The sequence below is a fragment of the Citrus clementina genome, unplaced genomic scaffold (assembly GCF_000493195.1).
Source record: "Citrus clementina cultivar Clemenules unplaced genomic scaffold, Citrus_clementina_v1.0 scaffold_9, whole genome shotgun sequence".
Taxonomy (NCBI): domain Eukaryota; kingdom Viridiplantae; phylum Streptophyta; class Magnoliopsida; order Sapindales; family Rutaceae; genus Citrus; species Citrus x clementina.
The window spans coordinates 2,508,412-2,533,108 of record NW_006261964.1 but is presented as its reverse complement, the minus strand read 5'-3'; the positions used below and the strand labels follow the sequence as shown (position 1 = coordinate 2,533,108).

At 34.3% G+C, this 24,697-nt stretch overlaps 2 protein-coding genes across 2 annotated transcripts; one reads left to right on the top strand and one right to left on the bottom strand.

Moving 5' to 3' along the window:
- Positions 1-25: 25 nt before the first annotated feature.
- Positions 26-2,307, bottom strand: LOC112096492 (probable galacturonosyltransferase-like 4). The gene is given in 8 exon segments (XM_024179971.1): positions 26-247; positions 250-313; positions 316-506; positions 509-590; positions 592-645; positions 647-1,066; positions 1,373-1,463; positions 2,030-2,307. Coding segments are annotated over 8 exon segments (1,284 nt in total). The 3' UTR covers positions 26-143.
- Positions 2,308-15,601: 13,294 nt separating this feature from the next.
- On the top strand, positions 15,602-16,758 carry LOC18032933 (S-adenosylmethionine decarboxylase proenzyme 4). Its single transcript, XM_006419695.2, has one exon. The coding sequence runs from the start codon at positions 15,681-15,683 to the stop codon at positions 16,737-16,739; it is 1,059 nt and encodes a 352-aa protein (XP_006419758.1). The 5' UTR covers positions 15,602-15,680; the 3' UTR covers positions 16,740-16,758.
- The last annotated feature ends 7,939 nt before the right edge of the window (positions 16,759-24,697 follow it).

The following is a 24,697-nucleotide window of genomic DNA, read 5'->3' as shown; positions in this document are numbered from 1 at the left end:
ATCTCTAAGTATATTTTCAACTCAGTGTGGACACATGCTTTGTACTGCATGCACTGCCATTTGTCTGTCTACATAAAAATTCATGCATTTATTACAACTGTCCCTCACCCCATAAGTTATGGAGGACGGCTAAAGGCTTCTTCCTACATGTCCCTGCTCATCTTCAACTCCACAGCACTCAAGCTTCCAGAGAGAAATAACGGATGCGTTGATGAACGGGAAAGATCATAAGGAGCCCAAGGATGAGCAAAGCACAAGGCTTTCTAGCTTCTGATCTCAACCAAGGCTTCCCCTCTCTCTCTCCAGTGAGAGTGAACTAATAGGACCCGGATGCAAATTCCTATATATCCCTTCGATATTATCACCTTCCAATCCATGTTGATTCCATCTATGATTAACTGGCTTAATGTTCCAAGCCAACACGAGCAAAAATAGTGGCAATAACCCCAAATCATAAATCCTTTTCTTTTATTGCACTTCCATCCACTCTTCAACTCTGTGTGTACCCACCTTTTCGCCGCCAAAACTTTTTCCTCCAAATCAACTTCCCATAACTTTGCGATCTCATCAACAACAACGAGGTCTGAGTCTTAAGTAAATGACCATCCTCACATTTGGTTGAAAAATGTCAGCAAGATAGATTCTTTGCATAATTTAGAGGCTGATCAAGGCCTTGTCTAATGGATCTTGATATTTTGCCGTGTACCCTTTTGGAGTCAAAGCCATAAATCTTGAAATTAAGATAAGGGAAGGTGGATTTGATGCTGGAAATTAGCTCAGGCTCGAAACGAGCTAAGAGGAAATGAAATGAGAGGCTTTGAGGGCAAGTTGAGTGCTGCAGTATTAAGAATATTGCTGCTATTGTGCCTCGGAGGTAATTGGCATCAAGGGTCAGGGCAATGTGGAAGCTTTGAGGACCCTCCGATTGCCAAATAATTTTCCAAATCTGACCCTCATCTCTATGCTTGGCTATAGATATAACATTATAAGCACACTTCATCGTGAAGACCCAGTTATTAGACTCAGTCCAAAACACTTGATCTTCTCCTTTAACATCACCGGGAGGCTACAAAGAAGCAATCCTCAGAATTATATTATTAGAAAGCAATTTGGCGAAAATATCCCACTACCAATTCCCATTTCCATATACAAATTCAAATGCCACCTTATTCATAATGGTCTCAGGTACTAGAGTAAGGGCACGGGATATTAAAGGCCAAGTTTTAGTTGCCCAGATATCCCACTAGAATCTAACTGTTCTGCCATCTCTTACATTCCATCGGGTGCCCGTCAAAATTTCCTACCAAACGAAACCAATAGACTTTTACAAGTGAGACCCGTAACTCATTGGCAGGGCATGGGGACGATTTACATTATCAATGCCATATTCAGTAAGCAACACTTGAGACCATAGAATAATTGGCGACACAATAAGGTTCCATCCCACCTTCATAAGCGAGGCTCTGTTCATCAAATCCAAGTTTTTAAAGCCTAAACCACCACCGCTTTTAGGTTGGCAAACCATATCCCAAATGAACAAGACTTATCTTTTGCTGAGTATTTATGCCACTCTAAAAAAACTTCTTGCATGCATGGTCTATTTTACCTTTGATACTTATAAGCAGGTTTATTGTTTGCATAGCATAGACGAGAATAGATTGGATAACTGATTAAACAAGTGTGATTTTTCCAGCCAATGATAAATGAGATGCATTCCATCCAAAGAGCCGCTTATTCACCTTATCAATAATGCTCTGGTAAGTTCTCTTAATAACCCGAGAGTGAAAAAGGGGCATACTTAGAATACTCTAATCTTTTTAGTCTCATCTTGCTTAACATTCTTAGAGGAAAAAAAATTTGAGTTTTTGCCTTGTTTACCCGGGCTCCTGAACCGCTACACTAGGTATCAAGGACAGAGCAGAGAATGGTAGCTTGCTCACACAAGGCCTCAGCTAATAAAAGAATGTCATCAGCAAAGAAAAGATAGGTAAGAAAAATGCAATGTTGGGACAGTCGTATTGGTTTCCACCTTCCCATGTTCACAGTGTGACAAATGCCGTGGCCAAGTCTCTCAATGAAAAGAACAAAAATATAAGCCGATATTGGATCCCCCTGTCTTATTCCCTTTGACGGCCTAAATTCATTTATGAGCTCGCCATTCCAAAGTAAATTCATTTGAATAGTGGTAACGCATTCCATAATGATTTGTACAAAATCAGTGGGAATTCCTGCTTCCAAGAGAGTCTCATGAATAAAACTCCTACTCAGTCTGTCATAAGACTTTTTCAAGTCCATTTTAATCGCCATTTGACCTTTCGTCCCCTTATTATTTCTCATCGAAGGGATAACTTCCTGCGCAACAACTATGTTTTTAATAATATGTCTGCCGGGAAAAAAACTTGTTCGCTGTGGGCCAATTAAGTGGGGGAGAATAGTTTGTAAGTCTATTCCCAATCATCTTTGTCACTGTCTTGTACACAACATTGCACAAGCTTATGTGGTGATATATTGTCAAGCTCAGAAGATTATCACTCTTTAGGACTAGAACAAGTAGGCTTCTATTGATCTTAACATGAAGGGTGCCATTACGAAAAACCTCTTTCACAAAGTGGCAAATAGATGGGCCTACAACACTCCACTGAGATTGATAAAAAATAGCATTAAGGCCGTCAACCCTTGGAGCTTTTAAAGGCTTCATACTGAAAACAACGTTTTTAATCTCCATATCATTGACAAGGCCATTAACAAGGGACAGACTAGCACCATCCAGCACAGGGAAAAAAAAATTGGAAAGGTACGGTTGGAGATTGTTGTTCTCCTCAGTATAAAGGGCAGAAAAGCAACCAACTGCATACTGCTTAATATACTTAGTATCATTCAACCACTGACCAGAGTCATTAGTTATAGCATCAATCCGATTCCACCGTCTTCTGGAAAGAGTTTTCTGGTGAAAAAACATTGTATTTCTTCCCCATGCATTATCCAATCCTTCCCAGAGTTCTGATACTAAAGTATTTCTTCCTAAGAAAGGACTTCCTCTAGTTCCCTTTTCAATTTCAATTCAAGGCCAATAAGGCCTTTAGTAGTATATCTTTCAAACACTTTTTGAATGCCTCCAATTGGAGCTAGGAGTCTACGCTTTCGGTGGTAAATATTACCAAACAAATTCTGATTCTAATGGGACATATTTTGAGTAAAATTCTGAGCCGCTTAGAGATAAAAGGCTTCCAGTTCCAGTTTGACATAGCAAAGTTGCCAAAATCTTTATTTGTGATCTATGCTGCCAAAAACCGAAACGGCATATGGCCTTTCTTCCTCTTATCACTTTTCTGAAATCGAACAAGAATAGGTCTGTGATCAAAATCAATTCTAAGAAGATGAAGAACCAAACTATCAACAAAGTTATACAACTACTCATCGTTGCAAACTGCTCTATCCAACTTTTTAAAAAAAGACCCGCGAGATCAATTGAATTTAGGACCTCGAATCTGGAGGTCATACATCTTGATAAAATGGAACTAATTATTAAAAAGCTCAAAAACACCATTGTTGTGCGAAGACCTCCCTTGTTTCTCAGAGGCATAGAGAATGGAGTTGAAATCACCACTAACAAGCCACAGACCTTGTATAGAACTTACAATCCTTCCAAGATTCTCCTAAAGATGTTTACTATGACTAGGAACAAGGCTAGCATAAATGGTTGTGATCCACGATACAAGTCCCTGGTTCTTTGTAATTTTAAAGTGAATAAATTGTTTATGGTTTAAAACAATATCTACCTCAAAGAAACCCTTCCACAAAAGCCAAATGCCTCTAGAAAACCCATTAACTTCTACTCGATAAGACTTATCAAAGCCATTCTTCTGAATGAAGTCATCCGCTTTGATGCCACTAATTTGAGACTCCAGAATAACAACCAGAGTCGGCTTATAATTATTGGTCAAAGATTTAAATGATCGACGAAAATTCTGCAAAGCAGCTCTCTGAACATTCCAAAACATGATAGAGACAGCCATAAATGATGAAAACAAATAAGAGAGATGAGTATTACTAAATAAGCAAAGAGGCTTCATGAATCACGTCTATAGCATTTTCATCATCTAACGAAATATCCTTCTCAAATGATTCCATTACATTTTTGCTTTCACCCATGTACTCGCTGTTGTCGTCATCATCATCCATGTTCATTGTTTTACCCAAAATTGCATGGTTATGAGGATCCTCTTGCAGCTGGGCCTTATGACTGTCAAAATTTGAAGTAGAAATATCCTTAAGTGAAACAGAATTGATATTGGTGGTAGGCTTAGTGATTGTAGTTAGAGCTGGGTCAAAGGAGACAGCAGAGTGGAATAAATGGTTTAAGGTAATGGCAACAATTTTTGGGTTAGGATTGTGTGCAAAGTGTGCATGGTTTTGGTGGAGGGGTACGTAATTTTTGCATGGGTGTGGGCTTGGGATTTTTAGTGATGGGGTCATTTTTTGGTTTTACAATATTATTCAACTTACTCGTCACAAGTTCTGAATTTTGGTTCTCGTTGTGGCTCGTCTTGATAGCAGCTTGTTTCTTCTGGGACTTGGCATTTCAAAAGTTGTAATTGGCTTGAAACTGGTTGGTCAATACAGTGGTAAAAGAGTTCGGATTAAAATCTTCTTCTGTCATTACTTAATTAACAGAAGCCAAAATTCCAAAACGAGATTCCTAACCAAAATTATTCCCCTGACCACATATTGGATCCCACATAATCTCTTTTCTGTTTTGAAGCTGGTTTTTTCCTTTTCTGGTCACCACCATCCAAGGGCTGAATTTCAGAATATGATCAACATTGCCGTCAACGTCCTTTATTACTGTTTTTTCAATTTTGTTTTCTCCAGTAACAGCCTCTAACCTGTTTGTTTTTTCATCTATGATAATTCGATCAGGGCATTTTTCACTATTATGCTCATATTTACCATAATTGAAACAGACATTAGGTAGCCATTCATACAGTCATACTTTAAAGTTTGCCATCTAAGAGAAATTGGGACACAAGTGGTTTATTTAGCACAACCTCAACAGCGATTCGAGCAAATCTACCTCTCATAGATGATGACTTTGTATTGTAATTAATCTGAATTACCATACCGATGATCTGCCTTAACTTACGAAGCATACGTTTATAATAGTAGTGAAAGGCCATACTAAGTAGTCGAATCCAGGCAATGATCAAATGAATTTCTTGCATGGAAGCGTCAAATTGAAAAGTCCACGGCTGTACTATAAGATAGTGTCCCATAATCGTCCACGGTCCTTGAGTTAAGGCAAACTCAACATCCCCCTCTACCTTAAAACTAAAAATGAAATAGTCATTTTCAAGATCAATGATTGAAAACCCTAGTGTCGAACTCCAAAGGGTTTCAAGCCAATTGCAAAGAGCTTTGTACCCAATGTGTCTTCCCAACAATTTAACCACCACTGCGTGTTGCCATGGCCTGATCAACTGAGCATGAACTTTTTTAGAGAAACCAATGGATGGTATATTGTCAGTACCGCCAGTAATAATATCCTTTGATTCAAAAATTAATAAATCTTCACAACCTACCAACTCATTTTCAATTGACTTCTGTGATTCCATTAATTTATCTCTGAAGGATATGTGCTCAGGATTATCCTCGTCTTCACCCTGAGCCCTAAACTTAGCCTTTTTTTGTCAGATGACACCATCGACCATAGGCAGCGAATGGTCCTTTTCACGACTCATTCTTTGTAGCTGTAACATTTGATATTAGAGCTAGGCAACAAATAAGGAGCAAATCCTACTAATGAAGCAACCCTTGGCGCACATATAGGGAAATATTTAATGCATCCTTTCGGAATAAAAAAGCCAAGGAATATGCTCATACATGCTTGATTTTAAAACAATTCCAAAAGTTTTTAAAGCAACCATTATGATTGGATAGAGACAAGACTAGTATGAACACAATCGGCAAGGATATTAACATGGTTAATATCAGAGTTATATGTTAAAGAGAGGACACTTTTTAATAAAATCTACCCTCGAGGACGGGGGTATTTTTAAGGGGGAAGAAATGTTATGATCTCCAATCTTTTTTTTTAATTTTAAATTGTATTTATCCTATTGATTGTGATTAATATGTACTTGGACTCAGTAAACTAGTAGTTAGTTAATTAGCTAATTATTTGCATTAGCCTATGATTGTGGCATTTATTCTTTGGTTTTAAGTTTTATATGTAAACTACTATTTAAATTAATATCAATGTCAATAATGATCGGCTAATTTATTTTATCTGGCAACTGAGTAGTTGTACTGGGAGGTATTTGGTCCCTCGAAGTATCAAAAACATGTTTATGAAGGTTTAGGTTCCCTAAAATTAACCTATTTATTGCTTGTAGGTTTAGGTTTCTGAGAATTAACTTATTTATTGCTCGCTCTTTTTGTTTTTGTTTTTTTTTTCCTATTGCAAGCAATTTGTATATGTGACAATATGGAGGTGATTCTTTCTTTAAAATGTTCCATAGGTGGCTAACATTGTTGTTTGACGAATAGTTATAGCCTATCATTAGAGTATACCACCAGTCATCTAAGTCCAGGCAGAATAACTCATTGTAGAGGAGGATGCATAACATGGCAGGGGCATTGGTGAGTTCAAAAGGCTACTACGTACGATTGCAAATTTGATCCACTAAAATTTTATTATATTCCTCTTTCAAATATAAGTTAGAAGTATTTATGCTCAAAACTTAAATAAGCCGTGATCTTTATTTATTTCAAATTTAAAAGTGCTACACTTAATTCCGGTACACTAACAATTTAAGTTATTTTAAAATAAAAAGTCCTTAATACCCCTAATCAATTTAAATTATTTTAAAAATTGTAAACATCCATCAAAATGAAATATTATGCATGTGTTATGACAATATTGTCTTTAATAAGTTGATTTTTTTTTCTTTTGATGAGTTAATAGGCTGTGTTAATTACCGAGTTTTATAATTTTTTTATCTTTCTATATTTTCTTGGCTTAAAAACTAAAAAATGTAAACAAATTGAGGAATACATTACTTAAACGTTTGGTAAAGCTTATTTTATGTATTATCAATGAGAGAATACAGTCTTATGTAAGAAATCAAATTAATATAGAATCCACGATGTGATAAAAATGAAATTATCTTATTATGAAATAAAACTTTAAAAGAAAATCACATATACAAATAGCTTATGTTTATGCCAAAATTCGAAATAAAATTACAGAAATTGGATAATTAACTTGACTTATCATGGACAATATTGTCACATTGCACCCAAAAAAAATTACTTTGATGGATGTTCATGGTTTGTAAATATAATTTAAATTGATTAAGGGTATTATGGACTTTTTATTATAAAATAACTTAAATTGTTAGGTGGTGATATTTCGACCCCATAAATTTTATTAACGCACCCCAATATTAAGAAATTATTACAACAAGTACACATTATTTTTAAAAAATTCAAATTAAGAAGAAATTTAAAAATTTAACCAATTAAATCCATATTCATTAATTATTTTTTTATGAGACTTTTTTTTATTATATTTGATCAATAAGGTTGTTTTAACATAAATTAATATAATTATTCTAACCTCATAAGGTAAAAGTACCAAGAATATCTAAAAATTTACTTTAACTTTAATAAATTTTTATACATAAAATTTGTATATTTTAATTATGTATAAGTAGTACTTTTTTAGTATGATTATTAATATTCCACTAAACTAACGAGATGTAATTAGGACATCTGGATATTGAAAATTATTAAATTTTATATAAACATATTAGATTATAAAACATAAAACTAAATGCCTAAACAATTAGTTACAATAATTTATATTTCTTAGAATAATTTGGTTATTTTATATTATAGGGGTAAATTAGTTAAATTAAAAGCAACCTTAAATTGTTAAAGATTGTTAAAAGACAAAGTAAGAAAAAAAATATCGTAAGAATGATTTAATTAATTAATTGTTCAAATTCATTATTAATTTATAATTTTATAAAATAATGTGAACTTATTGTAATTATTTTATGAAGGTGGGGTGGGTTTATAAAAATAGTGTGGTGGAAATATCCACACCCAAATTGATATTGTAAAGAAATTAAGTATAATGTTTTTAAATTTAAGGGGACAAGTATCACAAGTCACTTGAGTTTGGATGTAAGTGCGTCGAACTTGTATTTGAAGGGAAATATGATTTTTCTTTATTCGTTAATATATTATAAAAAAACATTTGGGTTTTACAAAGAACTTCATAGGCCTGTTAATAGCTCCACTCTAAATAAAATTGAAACTGAGCTTCCGACCCAACTCAATAAAGCCCAGTTTGAGTTTTCACATCAATAGGTATGTTTGGGAGCAATCTTTTCAAAAAGCACTTTTGGATAAAAGTGGTTTGTATATGAGTAAATGACACTTGAAAGTATTTTTAAAAAAGTACTCATTATTAGGCACTTCCATTAAAAGATAAGCCTTTTTTTGAAACATATTAAAAGATACTTCAAATGGTCTTTTTATTGGAAAAAGTACTTTCTCGAAAAATAACAATCAAATACTTCTTTGTACAAATATATTTATTTGGCTGTAAACTCATTTTTGTCTTTGTCAAGCAAATACTGCAATATTAAATGAAAATATTTTTGGGTGTTCGAAAGGCTTTTGCTGGTACCAAAAACATTCATAAAAACATTATAAGTCATATCAAATATAGAAAACTTATTCTTTACTCTCAAAGAAGAAAAAGGAAAGGGAAGGTTCTAACTTATCCGACATGCCCTAATCAATTAATCTTTAATTAAACTAGGACTAATTAATCTTTATACATGTATTATTCATGTCACGTTATGCATCTAATCTACTCATAACATATCAACGTTATAATCATTATGTTACATTTACACTGTGATATGTGCACTAAAAAGCATATATGTTCTTATCTCTTTTCCCCTACTACTAGAAGCAATTATAGATTATTGCTTCCCCTAGAGCTCCTAATGAAACCTGTTGGTGGCTTGTTTGGGTCTCAAGAAAATCAGAATATGGTTTACTATAAGATATGCTTCATCACAAATCCTTAATAAAATATATACATAAAAAAAATGTCCAAGTAATCATGAGCAGTACACTGTTAATTTGCTTCCAAAAAAGTACTTATTTAAAACTAAGTATTTAAGAGTTCCAAGATGTCGGCAGTGCAATATCTTTGAATTGAATTAAAATAACTCCACTTCTCAGCCCAAAAAAGCTTAACAACACTTTCCACTCATTCTCACTGAAGAAAGTGCTTAAAATTTGTAGGAGCTTTTTAACACCTACTACAGGAGATTTTGTCCACCGTAATGAATGGATAATGCTAGTGATTTTTTTTTAGTTCTTGAAATTTTATTTGATGGGTTATGTAGAAAGTTGGTTAATAAGTTAATTAAAACTTTTGAAGAGGACAGAGAGTTTGGAGAAGATGAAACATGATGGCCTCCATGTTTACATATCCATGCCTAAGCTTTAGCTTCCCACATCATCATCAAGAAGGGCATCAAAAAGAGGCCAATGAAGATATGATGTAAATTCTCTGCTTCCACTCTCAATTTGATGAAATCTCTTGAAACTCTCAAACATAAACTTGTTCGCTTTTTCAATTTCATGGTTAATGGAGCCACTTTTTGGCGTTTGCATTGTGCCCAAAGAATAGGAGTGAGTGACGCATGTTCGTGTCAGCTCAACAGCACTCACTCTCTAGATCACTTGCATACACAACAAGGGGACCATTGGTTTTTGGTTACGCATGACAATTGCCAAGCAATTAAATTACATAACGTTGTGACTAAGTGAAAATATGTGTCCCTTTGATCTTTGGTGAGGTTAACATCATCAACATATAGGATATAGCAAATTCAATAAAAATGTTGAGTTTTTGGGATACGGGTTAAGTGGGTGAGTTGGACTCTTGGAGGGTATGGCTACCGTACAGTTAATTTCAATTATTTATTATAAACTCTTATAGTTTCAGAAATGGATAGCTAAATTACACTGCATCAGAAATGAACATCCAGATTTTTTTTTTTCGATTAATGAATTACATCTATTCGGATGGAACTAAGGGCGTTATAGTACATTAATCTTGGTAGAGTTATAGTACGTTAGTCTTAGTGAGTATGTCAATGATGGGTTTGGATAACTATTTTGAAACGGTAAATTCCAGCTGGCCATTGGGACAAACTATAAATGTTTGAGCAATCATACATGCGGTTCTACTGTAGCATGACCCTGAGTAGGAATACGCCATGATTGAGTGGGACTCTGATGTACAGAAGCAGACTTGAAACGTACGGGAAACGAAAGAAACAAACAAAGAAGCAAAAGACGGACAATAGACACCAGACAGTAGAGAAGATAGAATTGTAAAGGCAAATGGGCAAGAGTCAGGAAAAAGATGTGTCATGTGTCAATGAATTTCATAGGTCACTCAGTAAAATGATCGCTTGCGTGGAGCAATCGAGAGAGATTTTGATTCTTATTCTTATTGATTTTATTATATTTCTTTTGTTTATATATATACACACTAATTTTAGAATATGTAGACAGATTTATAAATGGTTATTAATTCATCACTCCACCCATCAGCACGAGAAATGATGTAGCGTGTTTGCTCATCATGCTCATATGCCTTCGATCGAGATAGATTTGAGTTTCGCCTCTGGCTGCTGGGCTCGAGGCAAAACACTCATTTTCATATATGGTTGTGTTTCGTTTATGTGACTTTGTGGGGGCAACAATAAGCAACTATTTATTAGGATCATAATTAATTCTATGCTTCTATGGCCGTTAAAAAGCAGCTGCCTAACAAATATGCACAATCTTAATTAATTTGCTTCCCAAATCCAAGCCTCTCCGAGGTATAATTCTTGTGGGTGCCCATCACTAATCCAAGTAGATTAATATCCAAATTACACTTCTAATTAACTCTCTAATTGATTAATCACTTCATTTGGAACACATTTACATGAACATTATCTTATAGGTTTCCCCTTTGGATCCACACAAAGATATATATATATAATGGATGTCATTGTCATCCACTCATAAGACACTATGGCTAAAGACAATATTCATTATGAAGAAAAAAACACTATTGAGAGCAACCAAACTCATAATAGAGATTCATGAATGTATTCGCTCGTCTTTGTAGCATACATTATCATCACATATATATGTGAACTACTCGATAATGCTTGTGCCAACAACAAGAAATTGTCCATCAATTTCTGGAATTTAATAAATGATAAATGGACAAAATTGTAGTCGAACGAGTAAGATTTGAGGCGCCCCACCTAATCCAGATTGTTTAAATAAGGAAAGGTCAAGTTGTAAAGAAAAAGACTTAACGTATTACACAGCATTCATTCTGAGAGAAATGAATCGCAAGAAATTAATGGATTTGAGTTCTAAAGATTTTTTATGAGCACTAACTTAAAAACAGTGGCACAATCAGAGTGGTGGGCCTTGGTACATTTATGTACAATATAATTTGTGCGCATGGTACAGTAGCACTCAGATATGTTCATTAGTGCTGCTGAGGCTGATGATCATCAAAAATATTTTTACTATCCCATTTATGCAAGGAATTCTGCCACATGTGTGCAAAATCTGCCGCGTGCTACAAGCATGTATGGCGGCTAAAGCCACTTGTATGCATGCCCACCAAATGCAAATGTCGCCCAACAAAGGACCCACCCGTGGGGACTTGATGTCTGCAAAAATACATGAAACCCTAAATCATCAAATGGGAACTTAATTATGTGCCAAGAAGTTAGGGCACAACCCTAGATGATTTGTAGTTGTGTAGGGCCAGCTGCCACGGTGGTTGTCGGGACGACACATTCAACTGATTAGTGGGACCAATCATAAGAGTTTATAAGGGCATTGCATATATATATATATATATATGATTTGGGTTTTGTGGTGAGAAGGAAACAATGTAATTGTAGCCGTGCTAGGCTAGTATATCGCTAAAAGGGGTTCACAAAGGTGACTTAATATGGGACCAAAATTAGGGTTTTAATAATTTAGAGCAATCAAAGATCCTTTCCTTTGTCCCTTCAAATTACTAAGTTTTTCAAAAATAAAAACTAGGACTTTGGATACATCTTTTCATGTAAAAGGTGGGAGAGATTTTGCTTTTAGAGTTAGTGTTTGAGACTTTTTAAGTAAGATTTGGATGTGGTTGACCAATTTTGTTTTGAAAGTAACATAAGCAAAAAGAAACAACAACAAATTAAAGTGTTTGAGACTTGTATCTTATTGTGAATAATTGGGCTTGCTTTTAATTTTTTGTTTTTTGTTGAACGTTATTTGTGCTTGTGCTTGTGTGTATTTTGTGTTGTTTGCTTGAATTTGGTGATGGTGCGCCGTGCGCGTGCAGCACAAGATGTGGGATTGTGGTCATAATGGGGGCTGCCAGCCATCCATAGGATTTATTCATGACGCATACATTTTGAATCATTCATTTTCCGCCCTTAATTAAAACCACATATTTGTTCTAAACACATGCATTTTCCTTTGTATGCATAGCTTATCGTACACTGTTACCATATATTTATTTTTACAATTCCTTAAGCAAAGTTTCCTTGGAGTTCATTATTGTGTTGGTCAAATTAATTATTGATATAATCTTGTGCATAAAGTCTTAAATTACAGCCAACAATAGTGGAAACGTGATCATAGAGGTAGTTCAAGTCAATTACGAAACTACTACCAAAATCCAACCTACCCACCACTAGTTATACATCTACTATATAATCTCCCTAGTTATTCTTGCCTCTATTTCTTCAATTTTATTTTCCTCCAAATTTCATAACTATAAGAGTTGTATGAGAAATTAATGAAGCTTTTTAAGCATTACAATGATCAAATTAGAAAATTCAAGACACAACTAATTATTTACGGTTAGGTTGTGGGGGCATTAGAAAGAAAGACAAGTGTGTTCGAGAGAGAAATATTTTGACAGTCGAGAGAGAAATATTTTGACAGTTAATTAGTATCGAGAGTCCATATCATTAGTCTCATTTAATTTTAACCCATAGACAACCCACCAATAATCTAAAGGCTAAAAATAGTTAATTTGTGCAATTTAAAGAGATCATCATCAATCCTTGCACTTTACTAATTTACAACTAAACCCATAAAAAAATAGTCGGTATTCACATGCCAATAACATAATGATCAACAAAATTCTTTTAATATAGGTTGAATTATTCGATATAGTCAGCTATAAAATTGACTAAATAGCGTGATGTTTTATATTTTTTGTAATATATCATCATATTTTTAAAAAATAAAGAACATCTGCATAAAGTAACAATTTGATTTAATTTTCCGACTAACGAATATTCACTTAATTAATATTTTTCTTAGTCGGGCATCTAAACTTGATAACTACTACACCACCAAAAAGAAGTGGGGTATAGGTATCGTAGGAGTAATGTAAACTATATACAAACGGAAAGACATTAAGACAGACAAAAGATCAATTCACAATAAATCTTTGTACATACACATGAAATGGTGATTATAGCATAAACTTTTCAAACTCAAAACCTTTTTAATTCTCTAATATTATTTTTAGGGGAAGTGGGGAAAACCCACTGCAATTTTGAATTAAGGATATGCTTAGCAAGGTGCACATATTGCTCATTGCGAAAAAAAGAGAGTTGATGATAATGCCTCCTACATGAAATTGCATGGAGAGTTGAAATGATGCGAAATGCTTTTGATTTCACGTACGGGGCCTCCCTAATTCAAGGATATATTCTCATTGTTTATCCGCCACGCCTCATTCCTTTTGTTTTTTGTTTTTTTTCCTTCCTGTTATTTTAATTTCTCTATTTTGTTTTTGCTAACATATGTGTTCTGCATAATTATTATTTTTTCCCTATTTTATTGATGATTTTTGGGCACGTCTAGCTTTTGTTAATTAACACATGCCTTCTTCGTTTTGGACCAAGCTGTCCCTATTAACCAGTTGTTTTCATATCGTGCTTTAGTGCAATTAATACTATTATTTTAACTTTCCCGTTATCCAATAACTATCCCTTCAGTGTAAATTTAAGGAAAATTTTTCCATCAGTCATTATCTAGTATCACTGCTTCTTTTATGTTCCTTATTTTTTTCCCCCCCCTCTTTCTCCTGTTAACTTGATGATATGTTTTTGTTATCCTGTATTTACTTGAGAGCACCTATAAACATCAGTTCATTAGTCACTTCTCATAGCAAAGTTGATGAAAATTTGTTGTCATACTGTGAGACATATGGTCTCTGGTTTATGATGATGTTTTTGTGTTCAATTTAACTGTCACGCGAATGACTTGGGAGTCTTGTACATTGTTAATTGTTCACTTTCAATAGCTAATGTTCAATATGTGTTTGACCACCCAACGTCCTAGTTCAAATTATTTTGAATGAGCCATATGATGGGATTTCTTTAATTATTAGTCTTAATTAGTGGTTTAACTTGCTTTCTATTTCTTTTTTTTTGGGTTGGGTTAATTAACTTTAAACTGTTGCCAAATGTCTTGCTAAAACAATACTAAAAGTTCCAATGATTTGATGATTTGCTACTATTTCCAATTTATTGGCTAGCTAATCGAGATTGATTCAATAGCAAAAGTATTTAAATAGGGCAAAACTATTTGACTAAAATTACCTCGTATACACTTAAAACTAACTTTTCTTGTATGTCCATGTCATTTTAATGCATATGCATACGCATCTGAAAATATTTAGTCGCAAAGGAAATCCAGTTACTATTTTTATTTACTTTAATTACGAGCTTAAAATGACATTTCAGACATAAAATATCCACTAATAATTTATTGCACCAGACATGCAATCGACACGTCGATCACTAATAGATCCAATATGTGAACTTGTCGAGAGCCCATCAATTATTTTTTAATACGACAAATTGTTTATAAACATTTATATCCTAAATGTGAGGTCCATTTTTTTGTTACTAAAGTAAGAAAAATGGTAATTGTGCACTAGTTTTTTTAGAAATATGATCCTGTATATTCAATTTGAGGCCATATTGGTAAATTTCATTCCCTACTCAAAATATTGTCAAAACTGGTTTCATTGGCACTCATGAGTAACAGAGAAATTGTGATTGGATGTGGAAGTAGCTAGCTGGAGATCAAGACAAGAGGTTGGCAGAAACTGATCAGTATTCTGTAACACAATAAAACATATCAACAAAAAAAGGAATACGAATTAGCAACCTAGCTAGCTAGCATGCATCATGCATATGCGCGTGGGCATAAAATCCGTTTGATGTTCCTGTCTCTCTAATGAAAAATCTTTCCCTTTTCTTTATCTTTCTCTCAAAAAATATATATCATCATCATCATCATCATCGTCATCATCTTATTCACTTCATTATGCCTACAATCATGATTCTTGGTTGCCTCACACCCGCATGCTCCTCTCCCCCTCCCTCCCCACTCTCTCTCTCTTATCTCACCCCCTATAAATTCATTTTCACCCCCCCTCTCTCTCTCAACTCTCACCCTCCCATAAGTTTTCTCATCTCCCGCTTAATTTCCTTCAGCATCACACACACACACTCAGTGCCCCCTCTTCATTCAATTAAAGTTAAATGGCTGTTTCAGGCTTTGAGGGTTTCGAGAAGCGCCTAGAGCTTCACTTCTTTGGCGACGACCCTCTTAATAATCTTATTGACAATGAAATGGGGTTAAGGCTTCTTGATTTCGAGTCATTACAAGAAGTTTTAGACGCTGTGCAATGCACTGTAGTATCCGCTGTGGGCAACCAATACTTCGACGCCTACGTGTTATCTGAATCAAGCCTGTTTGTCTACCCCACCAAGATCATAATCAAAACCTGCGGGACCACCCAGCTCCTCAAATCCATCCGTCCATTGGTTGACTATGCTCATGATCTCAATCTCACTCTATGCGCCTGCAGATACACTAGAGGCAGCTTCATTTTCCCCAAATCACAGCCCTTCCCTCACACTAGCTTCAAGGAAGAAGTCTTTTACTTGGAAGAAAATCTCCCCATTAATCTTTGCTATCGTAAAGCCTCCGTCATGCCTTCTAAACTGGCCTCTCATTCGTGGCACGTCTTCACCGCCAGTGATGCTCAAGCCACCACTCGTCAGCTAGTGTCCGGCGATGTTAATGCTACCTTCACTCTGGAGATTTGCATGACCGAACTCGACCGTGTTATTGCACGAAAGTTCTTCCGGCGGCCAGACGATGGCAAAAACGGCGACACTGCAGGTAAAGAAATGACTGAACTCACCGGCATCGGCGGTATCAACCCCAACCCCAACTCCATCATCTGTGATTTTGCATTCGACCCATGTGGGTACTCCATGAACGGCGTCGACGGCGACCGTTACTCTACTATCCACGTCACCCCGGAGGATGGTTTCAGCTACGCGAGCTTCGAGTGCGTGGGGTCCGTCTACGACGACCATGATGAGGTTGCTCAAATTTTGAAGAGAGTTGTACAAGTTTTTAAGCCAGCTACAATGTCTGTGTCCACCACATGCACAAGCCATGAGGTTTGGACACGTGTCGTGCATGCCATCGAGCCACTGGGTTTGAAGTGCCGGAGTTGCGTAATGGACGAGTTCCCGGCTGCCGGAAGCGTCGTGTTTCAAACGTTCACGGCGACTCGCCGGAAGTAGTGGATAACTATTATTATCATTATTATTAATATTAATAATATTATTATTATTATTACTACTACTATTAATAGGGGAAAGTGAAATTGATCGTGGGGGTTAGGATTTTAGTAGGGGAATTTTTTTTTTTTTTTTGGGGAAAAAAGGTTAGATGACGTGGAGAAATGTGATTGGGTGAAATGGGTTTATGAATGTTGGATTGACTAGTGTAGAAAGATTTAAAAAAAAAAAAAAAAAAAGACGACGTGGAAGTAACAAAAAGGGTTGGGGAAATTGGAATCACCATGATAATGCACCCCACTTAGGCTTATCACGCCTAAGATTTTTGAGGGGATTTGTGTAGTAGTGGTGGGGGGGGGGGGGGGGGGATTAAAAAGAAAATGCCCATGTTTTATCTCTTTTCTTTTTCTATCATATTTGTTTCATTTTCTTTCTCTGTAATTTCTTGTTCATCTCCTTTGCTTTTTCTATTTTATTCTTCATACCAAAAGCATCCATACACATTCGCAGACATAACACACGATTCAACACAATTATTAAAAAAAATTGGATGTCAGTCCAATTCTCGAATTGGGATATCAAATCATCTAATTTGCATGGGATTTTTCTGTGGGGGTGCATGAATGCAACCCTTGGTTTTGAAAATGTTTTATTTTTTTACTTTTTTTTTTTTTTAATTCCTCGAGGATGATTACGGAGATGACGTGGGAATCACCTGGGTTTCCAATGGAATTAAAATTGTTTGTCGGGTAGTAACACGAAGTGCACGATGGCATAATTGGGGTTCCAAATGTAGGTACGTGTGTCCACGTCAGATTACTGACATGGCAGAGGGATACTGGCTCTCTGAAACCCCAATAGAAAAGGGCTCTGAGAAATTATCATGTACCTCCCCTAAGGTTTGTGGTATTTTTACCTATACCGTATCTTTCATTTGATGAGTATTTTACCTCCCTCCTGAGTTCTGTTGTTTTAAACTGAAATTTCTCTCGCAAAACCTATTTGACGTAAAGCCTTAAAAATCCTTTGAATGATGGGCGTCTTTAGTCTAATGGTAAGCAACTCGCTCTATTTTTTTTTTACAAGGACTCGACCTCTCCTTAAGCGACTCATGTGAGAGTAGTTTTCTCCCTTAAAAAGTAAAATAAAATAAATTGGCGAAATTTCCTCTTCATTGTAGAAATAACGAAAGCGGCACATACTACTATCTGAATTTGGCCTTTTGTCCTTTTGGATTCTTGTGATAAGCACGGTCCATGCTACCCAATACTACTACTAGCTTGGCCGCCGCAAAGAACAATAATAAAGCAACAAAAAGAACCAAAATGACAACTTTTTATTTTTTCTAACACTGATACGTGTATTATAATCATAAATTTATTATGATAATTTAAGTCTAAGTCCATTTTAACATAGTCTAAATTTCTACCATCGTAAATATTAGAGAAAAATATATTCTACTTACATGCGTCAGGAGATGATTACCGTTACTTAATTTTAAAATGAAAATGAAAATAAAATCCTAATATGCTAGGGCCCGTATCCATACCCTCAAAGTCTTTGGAGGCATGGATTATCAATGGACTCGTACCCATTAGCCGAAATGGCAATTTTAAATTTTACAGTGTACGTGGAAAAAATCATTTCTCTATCTATTCTTATCTGTACAACATAAGTTTGTACACTCTCCATTTTGTTTCTCTTAGCATTCAAATAATTGCATCACTTCCATTTGTTTTAATCCCTCTCATGGGTTTTCGGACTTCAGCTTTAGGCATAACTAGCCTAAAAGGATTGTGGGTTCTTAGCCTAACAAAGTAAAGAAAGTTTAAGCCCACTCATGTAGGCCACTGTGAGTTGCCACTTAATCTTTGGGTCAAAGCCCAATCTTGATGATATCTGTGCTTCTGTTTCTTGCCTCATGTATGTCTAAAAACTAAAGAGCATAGCATTTTCCATGAAAATATAAATGTGTATTAGACAAAAAATAATGTTGTTGTGATCAGGTTTAAATTTAAGCTAAATATGGGTTTACCAATTGCTGCAACAAGAGGAGCCCCTGCTTCTGTCAATAACCAACTCTCGTGTGGCCTTGGCGCTTCCTACAGCATCACAACAAAATGAATTTGATATCCTAAATAAAAGAGAATCCCAGAGGAAAGAAAGGAAAAATGAAAATTTAAAGCAATACTTGTTACCAATTCTAAGTGGTTTTGTCACTTAGAATTGGATCCCCTAATAAAGTTTAAATAACTTGAATGCAAATTGTGGTTTAGTTGGGAACAAAGCCGAACCTGTTGGAACTCAACATGTGGCCTTATGAATGCTAATCAAACAAGAAATTGTTTGATCTTTTAATGAGTATTAAATTCATCAAAAATGATATGTGCTATTACGGCTTTGACTCTTGATTAAAATGGTAACTTAAGAAAAAGGTGCTGGAAGTCCACTAGCAATAGCAAAAGCCATCCATAGGATAAGTTCATGATCATACTATTTTTTACTTTTAAATATTCTAATTAGTACTTTACCTACCGTTTATCCTGTATGATGTAAAAATTTATACTGTTCAAGATTTACTTTAATCTTATGGGTTCGGTTACAGTTGCATCCAGCCGTTGAATGCACTTAAATAAATAGGGTCTACTAATATCCAACGGGTGGATGTACCACATATTTTCCCCAATATTATATGTATCAAGTGCTTATTTGAAAAGCACTTTGTGAGCTTTTCAGTGAGATAAAGCATAAACTTATGGCGGCTTATTAATTGAAATATTGGAGATGATTGATGAAGATAGAAAGAAAGCGAGAGGAAGCATAGCAAGAAATGAATCAAAAAAATCTGTGGGTCTCGGGGGTCATGTGATACTACTGGTCCCCCGTCATCTTGAAAAGCATTTCTTCCGAAAGCAAATTTGGAATTTTGCATTGCTTGGAGAGACACGAAACACAACTGGGTTGCTTCTCTCAATAACTCTCTTCTCTCGCTTTCTCTTTGAAGAAGACTTCAATTAATTTGTTGGTACATGGTGTGTCGTTGTTACTCTAAAACCGAAAAGAGAAACTTCCAAAATAGATCGAAAGACAAGCTATAAACACTCAATATTTGCTTACATAACGCACGACACAAGATGAAGACTTTCGAGAAAGCGAGAGATTGAGGTCGACCCACTTTGCTTTAAAAGTTTCAAAATTGAAAATGAAGTGGATAACGATTTACTTCATTAATTGTCAAAAGTTAATCGCGTTAAGAGCCCCTTCTTCGTCTTTTTTTTTTTTTTCTTTTCTCTTAACAAAGAAAATGAGATTTCTTTATAACCCAATGCATAATAATAAACAATACTGGGTCCATACATAATAGTTGTACAGTTAAATTACTATAGTTGATTAAACCATACTCATATATTGATGTGCGGATAGGAAAAATTATGAGAAATTTTCTTATATAACCACTTTCAAAACTAAATATTAAAACTAGTCATAGAACAAAAGTTCTTAAAATAATAACCACACACATTTTTTATAAACTAAATTGTCCTTCCCTAAAGCTCCTCTCTTATTTCACGCCAACAACTAAACACAAATTATTTCACCTCAATAACTAAACACGAACTCTACAAAACTCCTCTCATTTCACTTCTCAAACTCCCTCCAACAATTAAACATAAAATTACTCTGATTTCATATGCATCAAACAACAATTGTTAACTAGCACTGAAAACAAAACCAATCAACATAGAGAGAAAAAAAAAAAAAAGCTCAAGGAAGAATTAAAGTTAGTACTTTTTGAAATTTAGATTGTAAGATTAATTAAGTTTTATCTGAGTTTTGTAGATATTTGTAAAACATATATTTTTATTAATTTTGATTACAATGTGAGTAGATATTTGCTTGTGTGAATCTAAAAATTAAGAAAAATTTGGTAAATTATGTGTTTCTATGATTTGTAGAAGAAGCTCTGATCGCGGGTGAAGATTGGTATCGCCAGGGCGATGGCATGGCACCCTTCGCCCACACTTTTTCGTGAGAGATGAATGCCTTTGGCGGCACTTCTCACTTGTTGTATTTTTAATGTTAATTGTTTGTTGTTAATGATATTTTTATAAAAATAAATTTATTATTTTAGTAATGTAATTATATTTATTTTAATTTGCTTCAGGTTTAATGGAATCAACAATTGTGCTTAAGATGTGTTATGATGGATTATGGGAAACGTTTGTTGATGGTCATGTGGAATACAAGAATGGAAAAATTAAAGCATTTTTACTTCGAAATGATGCAACTTTCGAATAATTTATTGTTAGGATATATAAAGTGCTAAAGTTAAGTTCATACGAATATTCTATGACAGTGAAAACAGTTTGGGGCACAAACTGTTCTATGCAACCCACTGCTTCTTTACTGATGAACATACTAGATGATGAAATGGTAAACATTATTATACGTATGAACTCTGATCCAATAATCTATGGTAAGACTTCTATTTTTTGTAACTACATCACCTAAAGTTACAATCAAAGCTCATTTAATGTTATCTCAACAAAAATCAGTTCCTTTGATGCCATCAACCCAATCTTCAACCTTTGAGTGCATATTTGACTATGGATCTACGCCAAACTATAGTAATGACTTCTTCCCCGATACTAAAGAACAAAGGTTTCTAACTACGGAAAGCACATTTGGCTATGGATTCACGCCAAACTATGATAATGATTCATTCCCCGATACTGAAGAACAAAGATTTCTAACTATAGAAAGCTATTTTCTATTCTGTGACTGTGATGACGTAGATTGTGATCGTCCATTAGATGATATAGAAATAATGTCTCAGTTTTAGGAAGATAATGATCTGTGTCAAAGTCGGCCCATTACCCCTAGGTCATATAGTCGAAGTCGACCCCTAGTATCAACTGTAGTTGACCCACTACAATTGGAGGTTCCAATTATGCCATCAGTTGTAGTTCAAGTGGTATTTATGTTGGACAACTATTCAGCATAAAGGAACGGTTATACACAGAGCTTAGCATTATTGCCATTAGAGACAAGTTTGAGTTCAAGGTGGATAGGTCCACAAACATACGTTGGGAGGCTTGTTGTGCTGTGAAAACATGTAAATGGTGACTTTGAGCAGCGAGGGCGAATGACAAGGAGAACGTACAATGGTTAGTGAAGAGATATAACATTGTGCATACTTGTCAAAATGATATTTTCCATAATGGTCATCGTCAAGCAAATAGTCAGGTTGTTGGCAAAATTATCAAGTAAAAGTTTGTTAATGCCAAGCGAATATATACTCCAAAGGATATCATTTCGGATATAAAGAATGATTATAGAATTAATTTATCATACCAGCAAGTATATCAGAATAAGGAAAATGCTTTGAAGTCGATATAAAGAGACCAACCCAAAAGAGTCATATAATTTACTTCCAAATATTCTCATGTCTTGCAAGAGCTAAATGACGGTACAATAATTCGGCTTGCGATGAATGATGATAATAATTTTTTGTATTATTTTCTTACTCTTGGATCTTGTATAAAAGGTTTTATGCAGTCAATCAAGTGAGTGATCACAGACGAGTCTCATCTAAAAGGTAAATATGAAGGAAATTTGTTGATTGCAACATACTTGGATGGGAATAACCAAATGTATCTTATAGCTATTGGGATTGTAGATTCAAAAAACAATGTCTCTTGGGAATGATTCATGATGGGTTGCATGAAGTCATTGGAGAAATGTCAGAGCTGGCATTTATATCTGATCATTGCACATTTATCCGTAGAGCAATTTATAAGATATTTCCTACTGCACTACACGACCTTTGTTTTTATCATTTGGCAGGTAATTTAAAGTCACATTTCAAGAATCTTGGGAAACTATGGAAGTATTCTCTTAGACCATCACCCACTACCGCTTGCCCATGTTGCGAGCGATGTGGTGCCATCACCCGCAGCCAAGTTGCGGACAATGAGCGCCATCGCCCACAACATGGGCGAGTGATGAGTGCCTAAACCCAACATAAACAAAAAAAAAAAGCTTATGAAATAAGCATAAACTTCATACTAGTAAGTACCTTTAGTATTAAAGAGTGGATCACTAGGAACTAGTTCAACAAAGTTATTGAAATAATTGAAAAAAATTTCTTAGAGACATTTTAACAAACACCTAATGTGCTTATATTTTGCACACATTAATCTTTAAAAATATTTGAATTGTCCATACCAATACATATTCTAGTGTGCTTTTCTATCAATAATAATTTACCAATCAATTAAAAATTACTGTAAAAGTATAAGGGAGTCATACATTTAGGTCGAATCCTAACACTGTGGACAATGTAGAACCTTTTGCTGATGGAGGCTGTGATAATAGGGGTTGTGATGGTAGTATTGTGATGATGGGACTGTAAAAAGAAATTTTGAGGTGACGGGCAATGATGGGCGATGCTAAGCGATGATGGGATATAGGTGATTTAGGCGATTTTGACAATGATCTTTGGAGTGGGACAAATTAGTCCATAATAAGTGCGTGTGGTTATTATTTTAAGACATTTTTTTTCTATGACTATTTTTGATAATAAGTTTTTGAAAATGATTATATAAGAAAATTTTCCAAAAATTATCCATTCGTGATGTCTAACAAAAAAATACCTCCACTCCATGTCTCCATGTGCACAAAATAGTTTTGAGTTTTATTTGAGATGACCTTCAACTTTTTTAATGTATTTTCTACTATCAAAATTACCTCTATTAATTGATATAGTAAATTTATTGCAATAATTAATCTACAATCTGAAACTTTTCGATTCTAAAATATGTAGATTCCCAGCCTAAAAAGAAACCAAAAAAAAAAAAAAATTATAACCCATTAATCATTATATGTGAGTGGAGAGAACTAGCCCATAAGTGCACATAAAAGTATCTCTCACTGCAAATATGAAAGAAAAATAAAACACCAAAAAAGAGAGGCAACTCCTCTCCCTCGCTAGTGGATGCAAAGATGGAAGAAGTTTGGACTTGCATAAAATTTTCTTTTGAGAGAAGGGGAGAGCTAATACAAAGGCTAAAAACAAAGTTGCTATGGTGTTAAGAGCCATGTGCATGTATAGTGTTTGTCTTGATGTTATTTGGAATGAGAAAGGTCAACTTACAAAGAAAGAAACGAGTTGTATATAACATAATAAGAGCTCAACAAGAGATTGTAGTTTGTGTAACATTTGAAATCAAAACCTATAATGAAACTGCAATGATATTATACTTACGAACTAAGATGACACATAATATAATGTTATTATAAACTGTCATGTGTGAATATCTACTTATTTTATTATTTCATTCCGAGTGAATATATAAACTTTTTATTCTAAATTTTATTTTTTTGTACTTAATATAATATAAAAAATTTAATGTGCTTTGAACATGATATTAATGTCTGTTTGGTATGTCTTATTTAATAGAAATAAGTGTTTATTTAATCTTATAAACTTTTATCATAATTTTTATTGTTATTTGATTATTTTTCTAATAGAGCTTTTTAAGATTAAATAAATTATTTTGTATCTATTAGTAAAAGGTCAAATTTTAGACTTTTGGGAGTAGATATTGACAAGTTTTTTTTTAAATATTAAAAAATATAAAATATATTCTACTTATTTAATTATTTTATTTTATTCTTTTCATAACATAATTTTAAAAAATTTATTTATTAAAATAATTTCATAATTTTTTAATAAAAACTTTTATTGACAACCAAATAACTAATTTTTTTTAATAAAAGCTCTCTTTGTAAAAATTCTACTAACAATAACTCTATTTAAATAAGCTCTACTTGAAAAACTATACCAAACAAAACCTTAGAAAATCTCACACATAATTCATTTGAAAGAATTATGGAAATATTTCCTTACATTTTTTGGGTAATTTTAGTTAAAAAGAAAAAATTAAAACTTTGCGTTAAGA